At 35.0% G+C, this 12,515-nt stretch overlaps 1 protein-coding gene across 1 annotated transcript in view; it reads left to right on the top strand.

Annotated features, from left to right (window-relative positions):
• LOC150107192 (uncharacterized) overlaps positions 1-12,515 on the top strand; it is a 177,089-nt gene that overhangs the window by 86,732 nt on the left and 77,842 nt on the right. Inside the window, exon 6 of the mRNA XM_090391051.1 lies at positions 11,466-12,349. Within this exon, the coding sequence (XP_090247177.1) occupies positions 11,466-12,349 (884 nt within the window). The remainder of the gene's footprint in view (positions 1-11,465; positions 12,350-12,515) is intronic.

Here is a 12,515-nt window from a genome sequence, read left to right on the forward strand (position 1 = left end):
TCATTAGAGGTGAAGTGTCTTTCTATTTCCTTACAGATGTTTTGGATATAGCTATTTTTAACAAGATTTCTTAATAGCTTTATTCAGGTTCAGGTAATTTGGGTTTTGCCAATCTGTTGTTTTAATTTTTTCCTTTTTTCAATTAGTTCTAGGATTTCTTTTGTAATCCATGGACTACCTTTCCTTTTTATTGGGATGTTTTTGACTGCAGATTTTGCAATGGTTTGTTTTAGGTATGTCCAATATGATTCAATGCTTTGTTCCTGAGGTGTGCTTTTTTGTTTCTTGAGCTCTGATTCAATGTCCATTGTAAATTTGTTGTTCTTTCGTGAAAAGTCATATCTTTTGTTGCTGTTATTCTTGTTTGCTTTCAGATGGATCTTTAAATTAGAGATTAATAATTGATTATCTGATCCACAGTCTACACCTGGCAGTGTTTTGGTGTTATTGATTAGTGTCCTCCATCTTCTGTCAATTAAAATGTAATCAATTTGATTCTTACATTGATTCCCAGGTGCTACCGATACCCATGTGTACAGTCTCCTCTTGTGCTGTTTGTACATAGTGTTAGTGATTGCTAATTCCCTTTCAATGCAGAACTCCAATAGTTTTTCTCTTGGTTTGTTTCTAATTCCCAGTCCGTATTTTCCAATGATTCCATTTAAGTGATCATCATCATCATCATGTGCTTCGAATCCTACCTAAGCATTGAAGTCTCCTAGAACTATTCAAATATTCTTTCTTGGTATTGTATCAATAGTTTTGTTGTGTCCCATTTTTACGATTTTTATTCTATCTAGTTATTTCCCCTTTATCTATGTTCAACTATTATCTACGCACGAGATATCACCAAATTTTTTACTAATACTTAAGTTATTTCTCCCCTTAGTATCCCTAATATTATGCAGCACCTTTTGGGACATTTAGTTTAAGATATTATATGCAAAAACAAGGAGAAAGAACTAAAATATGTCAGAAAGTGTAACTATGTGGCAGTCATGACACTTTATCTCGTTTCTTAACACATTAATTTCCCGTGTGATTAGGTTCGTAATTTTTCAAGTGGTGCATTGGACAAAAGGTTTATTAAATTCCTTAACATGGTGCAATTCAATTTTTGTGATTACTCAATTTAATGCTAAATACTTACAAACTAACATTAGCTTAAATTAAGGGGATATTAAATCCCACAAAGTTTTAAAACCTAACATTAGCTTATTACAAGTAATTAGGCTATGATCCTATAATGGGTATTACGATCATGCCGCCATAACAATTCAACACATAAATTCATTTGACATGGACAAATAAGATTAATTCACACTATTTAACTATTCAAACTTAGTAGATTAACTAAACCATTTACTGCACTAACACATAACTAGTATTACGATCATGGCGCCATGCACATTCAACACGTAAATTCATTTGACATGGACAAATAAGATTAATTCACACTATTTAACTATTCAAACTTAAGTAGATTAACTAAACCTTTTTCTGCACTAACACACAACTATGGCATTTCAACTTTCCTATACATTGCAATAGACATACAAAATTCTCAGGGCACATAATTACTTAATAATATTCATTAACAAGCTTACTTTCATTATATTCTGTCAGATACTAAAGTCCTAGTATAAATTTTCCTTGGTCACTTCAACAGTTCCATATTAGAATAATGATACCTATTACAGACAAATTTTAGTCAACATTAGATATATTTTACAGTACCTTTCTTTCTTGAGTTTTTCATATGGGCCTTTACCTTTTTCTGATTGAACTAGCTTGGTATAACCTCTCCGATAATCTGCTACTCCTACGTTCCTTTTGGAGTTGAACTATGCTTACACGGTCTTAAACTTTCGTAATTCAGGACACACATTGAATCATCTATGTGACGGCTGTGTGACTCGCGATGTGGATATCGATAACTTTATAGCTTTCCCTTTCTCGTGGTTGTCACTGAAGTTGAAACACAAAGAATATGTTTCCTTTTCTTTGACTCTATGGCATTCTTCGCTTCTTACATAGGAAATCCGGAATCGAAATCCCGCTCACTTTTGTTTCCATGTTGTGACCACGGAGATATAACCCCAATCTCCACTCAGGAAAACTGCGTGAAACCTTTGCCACGGAGCTCGTAGAGAACTCCTCTGGAACAGAACCAAAACAAAAACCAAAAAAGCCTTGTGGGGGGGGGGGTTCCAACCCTTTTATACTTGCTCTCCTAACGGCATCCTCTTTAACTTCTTTTCTCCGCCCCCCCTACTTGTTTTTACTTTACCGACCAATTAGGGTGGCGTTTTTTTTTTCTTCTGCCAAACGTCCTTTGGTCGGCGAGCCAAACGATGTCTCAATCCGGGAATCGGCCCTAAGCGATTTTCTGTTGTTTTTCTTGTGCTAGCCTCTAACTTAATCCCCTTTCAAATTTTCTCTATGAATTTACTTAATATTTTAATCTCTAGCCTCTCACATACCATCTTTTATGAATAATCCTTTTCTGTCTTATTTAGTTAAATTTTCTCTTTTGTATCATATTACAACATTAATATATTCTTTCTTTTTGTTAGTTAGTTCAACCAAACACCTTTATATTTTATTGGATGCAAGAATATTTCCTTTTCTTTTAAATAATTCATTTAAATTAGCTATTAGCTTTTATGCAGGGTTTATTAATTTATTTCTCTTCATGTTACACCATGATAGCTGAGAATTCTACATTCTTAAGATATCAGGTGTAACAGTTTCATTTAGATCTTTGTAGAATTCCGCACTTACTTCATCTTCTGCATTTGATGTAGGTGCATAAACTTGTATCAGCATTGTTGGAATTGGGTTGGTGTTTAATCTTACTGTTATGATTCTGTCACTGACTGGGTTGTATCCTTTTACTGCTTTACTTATGTTTTTATTAACAATGATGGCAACTCCCTTTTCACTGTTATGGTCTGGATCAGAGAAAAACACCTTGTTTCCCTTATGTATTGTAAAATGACTACGTTATTTCCACTGAGTTTCAGCCAACCATAAGATTAGTATCTTATTGTCTTCCATTTCATTCTGTATTATGTCTAGTTTCCCAGGTTGCAGGAGTCCTCTGATGTTCCATGTTCCTATCTTGAAGGTCTTTCTAAGAGTTATTTTATGATGATCTGATTTGGTGATTTTGTGGGCTGGGATTGTCATGTCTTGTTGATGTCATTGTTCTTCAGCTTAGTCAAATTTGGTCTTTGTTGCACATTCTTTTCCCCTCCGTGCTTAGAGGTACCACCTTGGTGTGCCGGGCTGGCAGCTGCCCCTCTGTTATAAGTCTGCATCATCATGAAGGTTATCATGGGATAATAGTAGAGTGGTTTCCTGTTGCCTTCTCTACTGCAGTATCCTGGCCAGAGAGATGAACAGTTCGTCATAGCCCAATATTATCATGTTGGAGCCAAGTCATTCCTCTCGATCTCTGCCTCTTATAGCATGTATATTACAAAAGGTTCCTACTAGTAGCGCTTCTGCCCACTGCTAGGTATATTAGTGGTTAGCCGGAAGAGGAGGAAACACCCCTAGCCCTCGAATATTCTAATAGCTCTGGAGAGAATGGAGGATCTCTTCCTGGGGCTAGAAGAGAAACAAGAGATAGATAGAAAGCTTAAGGGTCAAAGCTGTATAACTGAGAGGAGACCTCCACATAGCCTAATGCAGAGAACCGACCAGGGCTTCTGGCCTAATGTTCAATCCTCACCTTCTCGTGGTGCACCATGTTGGATATCTACCTGGATACTGAACGAAAAAGGATGGGCTGGCAATTTGGGATTTAGCTCACCAAATTGTATTCTTATTGGCTTAAACCAATATACAAAATGATGGTACAACATGACAAAATTTCATGCTGGCTGGGGCATTGCCTGGTTAAACAAGGCCCCCGTTGTTTTCGCCACAGAACCAGGGTGAATAGTGAAAAGTCAGCTACTGGAATGAATCCTAAAACACACCCCAACTCAACATCACCAGAGTTAAAGATCAGTACTATCAACATAAGAAGCCTGAATGGCAAAGAAATGGAGCTAGCTGAAGAATAAGATAAGTACCAGATCGACATAAAAGGGGTAACTGAAACAAAAAAGACAAAAACTGGTGAGATCTTTTTGAGCAATAAATACAAAATGTTATATTCAGGCAATGACAATCAAGGAAAAGAAGGGGTATCCATAGTATTCAACACTAAATATGAGGCTAATCTTCTTGAATGGCAGGCAGTCTCAAGTAGAGTGATGTGGACAAATATGAGAATGGGGAACTGGACAATGAGACTTATTTGTGCCTATGGTCCCACAGAAGCTCTACTAAGTAGAAGTGGAGGAATATTTTGAGGCTCTAGAGAAAGCTACACAATGAAAAAGGAAAAGTTGGAGATCTAAATAGCAGAGTAGGAAATAATTGTCAGACATACAAAAATATTTTGGGAAAATTTGGAGAAAAAGCAAAGCTAATAATAATGGCAAATTCCTGTTGGATTTCTGCTCAGGACGTGGACTGGTTATTACTAACACCATGTTCCAACATAAAAATGTGCACAAATTCACATGGAGAGAAGAGGCAAGGAATAAGAAAAGTCTCATTGACTATGTTATTGTCGATAGCGATGTTTTCTCTCTGGTGCAGGACACCAGAGTGTACAGAGGAATTGAAATTGGAAGTGATCACTATTTAGTCTTGAGCAGGATAAAACTGAATTTCATATTGAAAAGAATAACATATAAGAAAGTTTTAAAGCGAATAAAAGTTGAGCAACTCTCAGACGTGAACTGTAGACTAAAATACACAAAGATTATTGAAGAAAAAATGAAAGAGTTTGAGAACAGGAACCAAACCTTGGAGATTCAGTGGCAAGCCTTGAAGAATGCCCTGATTGATTCAGCCAGAGAGGCATGTGGGTTGTCTGCAAGGATAGAAAAATCAGAACTCCCTGGTGGACACAGGAAGTTAAAGAGGCAGTGAAGGAAAAGAAGAAAGCATATCAAAAGTTCCTGTCAAATAAGTCAGCTTGTGCTCTTAGAGAATACAGAGACAAATGTATGAAAGATAAACACTGTGTAAAACTAGCTAAAGAAAAGTCATGGGGGAGGACTTTGGCAAGAACATAGAAAATAAATATCAAGAAGGTGGCAAAATATTGTGGAGGTTGTGTTGAAGAAGCTTAGAAACGGAGGAAAGAGTGCTGTAAAAGGAGTTAGAGATGATAAAAGTGACATGAAAATGGGAGAAAAAAGATATCCTTGAAGTATGGAGTAACTACTTTGAAAAATTGCTAAATAGAACAAACAGTGATAGCACTGTGGTAAAAAAAACACTCAACATGCACACAGTCAGGAATACATATCCATACATTGAAGTAGTAAAAGCCATCAATGTCTTGAAATGTGGAAAGTTAGCAGGATTAGATGATATTCGACCAGAAATGCTGAAGTATGGTGGTATAAAAGTCTTACAGTGGCTGCACTGCATAGTTCAAAAGGTCTGGATTGAGGGGCAAATTCCCGATAATTGGAGTAGAGCTCTCATAGTACCCATATATAAAAAGGGAAATAAAACTGAATGTGAGAATTACAGAGGTATTTTCCTACTGAGTGTTTCTGGCAAGATTTATGCAAGTATACTTCAGAAACGGTTGAGAAGAATTGTGGAAGAAAAGCTTTGTGAAGAACAAGCTGGATTCAGGCCAAATAGAGACTGTCAGGATCAGATCTTCACTTTACGACAAATAGTCGAGAAAGCATGGGAATATAACAAAGATCTGTATTTAAGTTTTATCGATCTGGAAAAGGCATATGACACGGTGCCAAGAGAGAAGCTAATCAATACTCTACAGTTATATGGTGTCTATGGGGCATTATATCAAGCAATAGTCTTTATTTGAGTTGTAAGTTAGCAGTTAGAATTGAAGGAAGTACAGCAAGATGGTTTAATGTTAAATCTGGTGTGAGACAAGTATGTACATTATCCCCTCTGTTATTCATTATCTATATGGATCACATTATGAAGGAAAGTGGTATTAAACATGATATCAAAATTGGAGATGTTAATGTCAGCTCTTTGCTTTATGCGGATGATGTTATACTTTTAAATAAATACGCTACACGTTTGCAAAATTCCCTGACTAAATGGAATAACTGTTGTGATAGATATGGTATGAAGTTCAGCAATAAAAAGACAAAGACAATGAAAATAGGTAAAATCGTTGAAAATGTCAACTGCTTTGTGAATGGAAAACCTGTGGAACAAGTAAAACATTTCAGCTACTTAGGCACGATTTTTAGTGAAGATGGTAAATTAAATATAGAAATAGACAACAGAATCAGCAAAGCTGGTATGGTGGGAAGTCAATTGAATAAATTCATATGGAATAAGAGAGAAATTAGTCGGAACACTAAATTAACTGTATACAAGACAGTGTTCAAATCAATTTTAACTTATGGATTCAAGAGCTGAGTCAGAAGTAAAACACTTGACCAAAGACTAGAGACCACAGCTATGAGAGTCCTGAGAAAGATTAGAGGGTGTGAACAGATGGCATCAATGGCAATATCATATTAAAAACGAGGTTATTAGGAAACAACTTGACATTGTCAGCATCCAGGAATGCGTTAGCAGAGTTAATCTCAGGTTGTATGGTCACTTAAACAGAATGGGCGAGGAAAGATTAGCTAAACAAGTGTTCTCTGCCAGGTTGGTAGGAAAACGACCCAGAGGAAGACCAAGATATAGGTGGATTGATACGGTACAAAGTGCCTTAGACAATAGAAATATAAGATCTGATAATGTTGGAGTCTTGACAAGTAACAGACTGATTTGGAGAAAATTGTAGATAGGAAGTTAGGAATGATATAAATTTTTCATGTACTACTATCATATCCTATACACCTCTTGAAGGTACTACCTGTCAGGAATTTGATGATGATGATGAAGTAAGGAACCCTTATTAGGAGTAATGTTAGTGTGAGGATAGAGGCAATAAGTGGAAGAATAAGAGAAAAGTATGACCAGAAGCTTGAAATATGTCATACTTAGCTCTGGAACCCCAGGTTAGCCATGTTCATGCTTTGCAAGCTGCAAGCCTCGTAGGGATTACACATAAGGAAACAACTGAATATCACAAATATTTAGTTGTTTGCAATAATAAATCAAGGCGATGTGAAGAGCATGCAGGATGCTTTAAATAGATTGTCAGTATGGGAAAAGATAAAGGATGTCAGTTTAATATGGAGAAATGTAAGGTTATGCATTTTGGGATAAATATGTTACAATCTGTCCACTACATTGATGGAACTGTATTCTAGGAAATAGATGTTAGGTAATTAGGGGTGATTGTGGTAGTAGATAGATAGAGTTGAAGTTTAGAGGTCGTATTGCTAAGTAGCTCAAAAATTACTTGGCTATTGAAGAACACACTAACAGTAGAGATAATGAAGTTATTTCTCTTTATAAGGCCTTGATATGTCTGTATCTGGATTACTGTGCTCATTTCTGGTCTCCTGGGTTTCTTGGGGATGATGAAGTTGTGCAGAAGATTCAGAGGCAAGCAACCAAGATGGTGAGTGATCTGTGGTACCTTCCTTATGAGGATAAATTTGAAGGGTGTGGACTGTAGAAATTAGTTGGTAAGGCAAGAAGGAGGACATATGATAGAAACATTCAAGTTACTTAAAGGGTTTTATAATATTGATCCAGCGGCAAGTTTCAGCACTTGGCTAGAAAAGCAGAACAAGGGATCATCTCTAGACTTTGAGTAAAAGTATGGTTAGTAGTGTTTAGATTTTTCTCTTGGAGAGTTTGTGAATGAATGGAATGGGCCGTCAGAGTCAGTTGTTAGCACTTTGTCTGTTAATGGGGTCAAGGAGAGGTATGATAGAATGGGTGGGTGGTTTGGATCTTCTGAGATGAGTCTTCAGACTCCATGGACAAGGCTCCAGAAATCCACCAATTTGCTTGCCCAGGGGAGTAAACAGAGACAATTGGCACGTGCATTTTCGGCTTCATTCTAAATGCATACAAAATATATTATTTTTTTGCATAATTTATACTTAAAAAAAAAAAAATCAATCTAAATTTCACTGTCAAGTTATTCGATCAAGGTGGCTGCTAATGAATTCTTGCAGAAGTTTTATTTTCAGCGAGTTGAAAATAAAACTTCTGATCTGAAATCCTTAATTTGAACCCTACATTGCTTTCTTTTAAAAGATTGCTTGAAACAGTTGCAATTTTAGTTACCGGTTTCTCTAAAAGTCATAATGTAAGCCATTCATCTTTACTTTCTTCTCTCCTTTTATTTCCTTTAAGGTTCTGAACTTTATTTTCCTTTCTATATGAAAGAGAAAATTTGTTTTTTTTTGTAGTAATTAAAAACTCAACCTTTCATATCTCTACCTCCCAAAACAGTTGTTCTGTCATTATTGTCATAACAATGATTTATAACTTTTAAACATTTTTCTCTCTATATATCAAAGACCTCATAAATATCTGCTTTTGAGTTCCAAAAATCTCATTTTTCTCATAGCAATATTATTGGGTTATTTTCAATCCATACGTGCTCTATTACACGACACTTCTGGTTTTCGTTTCAGTCATGAAGTGACAAACAATGAATGGCCATTACGTGTTATGATGGTTTACTCGAAAACAGAAAATATGTAATTATTAGATATATGACGAGCCAAAGGCTTCAATTCGGCGACATATGACTTGTTTAAGTTAAGGGATATTACATCCCATATCATTTCTTAGCCGAATAAGAAACTCAAAGAGTTTCGTGCCAAATATAGTAGAAACTATATAAAGTTCGGCGATTCCAAGCGTAAGCAAATACCTGGATACTGCAGCAACTGACCCTAAAAGGTAGTGCAAGCTGAGGCAACTCATGTCAAAGGTGGAGCAAGCTCCGATCACTATTCTTGATATTTACCCATAATATGAACTTAGCTCCTAGGAGCTGTATTTCTGTTCTACATTATGAAAGAAGGTCACTACCCAGACCGGTTTCAACTTTTATTGAGGTCTCATCAGTGAGTAGGTAGACCTAGTTAATATCAAGTTTGTAGCGAACAGAACTTACAACCCTTCTATGAGTATTGCCGAGAGGTGTCCTAATAAATTATTAGATATATGAAGAGCCAAAGGCTTCAATTCAGCAACATATGACTTGTTTAAGTTAAGGGATATTACATCCCATATCGTTCCTTACATCTTACATCCCATATCTCTAGTGACCTTCTCTCATAATGTAGAACAGAAATACAGCTCCTAGGAGCTAAGTTCACATTATGGGTAAATATCAAGAATAGTGATCGGAGCTTGCTCCGCCTTAGACATGAGTTGCCTCAGCTTGCACTACCTTTTGGGGTCAGTTGCTGCAGTATCCAGGTATTTGCTTACACTTGGAATCGCCGAACTTTATATAGTTTCTACTATATTCGGCATGAAACTCTTTGGGTTTCTTATTCGGCTAAGAAACGATATGGGATGTAATATCCCTTAACTTAAACAAGAAAATATGTAAGTTTTTCGTAACATATTCATTTAAATTAAATTGCAGTTATCATTTCCAATAAATATCAAATTTATCAAATCAGTGCATTCATTTAGTTTAATATTAAATTTAAACGTATATTTCATTATAAACAGTACACACAACATATGTAATTATTATTATTATGTGACACCGCCTAGGAATCATTGGGGGGGGGGGAACATTACTACACTACGGCAACTCTGAAGACTCATCTCACTACGTACAACTGTCTTCCTTACTTAATCCTTCAATTATATGATACCACTACCATCAATACATGGACAATCAGTTCTTTAAAAAAATAATAATAATTTTATTTTTCTTACAAATATTTTAATCAACAAAATAAACTGGTAATTATAAATACAAAAATTAAAATCTGTACATAATCTAATTAAATGCTGCTTGTTCTTCGAACACCTTTACCCCTTAAGTAGGTGTGTTGATATTATCCTAAGATGATTTTCACATATCACTTAGCTTAGTATAATGTGTGAAAATTTTACATGATGCAGATTCTTTTTAATACTCTTATTTAAAAAATACAATTGTGTTGCAAAGACAGGTTAAAGACCGGATCATCTGACTGAGTGCATTGTGAAAAGTAAGTCTGGTTCTACATAGAGTGCCAGCTACTTTTCTTGATTTTGTGAATTTTATTGTCTTCCCTGTTAAATTATTGTTCATGGATAATTTATATAAATTCACCTTTCATTATAAACAATAAATGAAAGAAAGCACAAATTGAGTTGTGATGAGCTGTGTTATGGCATACATTTTAAACCCACCTTAAAGGAAAGCCTACTTCAGTATAATTGCATGTAATGTATAGTGAGAATTACAAAATGTATTTTGTTTTGTCAACATAACATTTTTTTTATTTTTTTAACATCACCGATAACCATATTTATGTAAGGTAGCCCAATACCTTGGGTGAGTAAACTTTTTTCTCGTAGTAGATTTATTCTGGAGACCTGTCCATGGAAGTGCTGTACAATAATAATAATTTCATTCAATGCAATTTTACCTTAAGATTTGTGTGTATTTGGTGAGTACATATTTTTATTAAATTGACTTATTTCTTCCACTGTTTGTAATATTATGTGTAGGGCCGGTTTTATCATTAGGTGAACCTAGGCAATCGCCTAGGGGTACTAAGACTTCAGGGCGCCGGATTTTGCTACATAGTTCGGGAAAAAATTACAACCTTCGAAAAAAATTAGTAAAACCTTGATTAATAATAAATTAAAGATTAATTTTTCATAATTTTTGTATTTAAGATGTAATAATTTTCTTGCTATACTGATATTAGGAGTAATCATATATGTATACAAATGTATTGGTTTTGATTAATACATTTTTTTAATGTTCATAATGATATTATTTTTATAAATATCCACATGTGTAGGTGTACGTGTGCTTGTTTGAGTATGACAAAATATATATAGAGAGAGAGACGATGTATAGGGGTGCCTAAATTTTCTTTGCCTAGGGGCATCAGATACACTTGGATCAGCCCTGATTATGTGTCATACATTTTCTTGATTAAAATATTTTAACATACCCATTCACTATTATAATTTCCTTTCTGATCAGTAATTTTTTATGAAAATTTTCAGAGATTCTGCAAAAAAATAAAAAATAAATAAGCATTTTATATGTAGAGTTCAGCAGTCTCAAAAAGTTTAAGGAACACTATGATAAAGTGACTTTCCTCTAGAATGGTTTCTTTTTTTTGCTGTTAGACTTTGGTTCGAATTTTTTTTTTGCATTAAGCAAGTTAACTAAATAGTGTTTGCTATAATGAGAGTGCACTGAACTGTTTTATCTCATATCTCTAGCAATTTGTTTCTGTAATATTAAATATTTTTTTATATTTTTAAATTATATTTTTCTTTTGTAGATATTACTGATGGGCAATTTAGTTTACACCTGGATTCTGGATCCCAGTCTAGTAGGGATCCAAATTCTCCCCTTCCACCACCTCCTGAGGAGAGCAACTCACCCTTCGATAATTATTCTCCAACTTCAGTAAATTCCAGGAGCGTACATCATGAAACTATCAGTTTAAACACTGAGGGAGAATCAAACAATCCTGCAGTACTACCAAATGCTTTTAACTTTGATGTTGCTGTAGATGTACTGAATGAAAACAATTCAGTGAGAGAAATCGACTTAGATCAAAATGACCTTTCTCCTGATTCCTATAGTACATTTGCTGTTGCAAATATAGCATGTGATGAAGATTCTAGTATTGTATATGAACCATTATTTTATCCTGGAAGTGCATCACCATCAGGACAAGGGCTTACTCTAAGAGGAATCAGAAATCCTTCATATGAAAATCCACGACCTCATAGAAGATCTGAAAGTGATGGTGCCCCTCCTGTTTGTATAGCAAGACGAAGAGAATCGAGGAGGCTATCATCCTCGGTAGTACCAGATATACAAGGAGGACTTGAACTGAGAAATTTGTCTTCTGGAAATCAGATTTCTAGAGAACGATCCCAGGGATTAAGCAGCTCTGTTTCTACTTCTGAACCATCGCTATCTGGACTTTGTAGATCATTTATTTCTAGTAATGTGATATCAAGCAGGATACCAGTTTCCTCATTTTCTGATCAGTTATCTCCGAATCATCTTGTACAAGATTCTTTTAGTAATTCTAGAACCCAAACATTAGAAACATCTGAAAATTCTTTTCCACAGACATATCCATTTTCTCTAGATGAAGGTCAACCACCACATAATATTCCACAACAGATGGCTCAAAGACACAATTCTGAGGCAAGAAATATGATTTTCTTTAAAATAGCAAATTTAATTATGTCATATTGATGAATTTTTGTTTATAAATCTTTCATAATATGCATTCTTTAAAAATTAAAAATTTTTCTCTTTTATTATTATCATATGAGTAAAATGATTAACAACTAATATAAAGGCAAGAGCT

Source organism: Typopeltis vanoorti, chromosome 4 (assembly GCF_054136105.1).
Source record: "Typopeltis vanoorti isolate ZY-2024b chromosome 4, IOZ_Tvanoo_1.0, whole genome shotgun sequence".
Taxonomy (NCBI): Eukaryota; Metazoa; Arthropoda; class Arachnida; order Uropygi; family Thelyphonidae; genus Typopeltis; species Typopeltis vanoorti.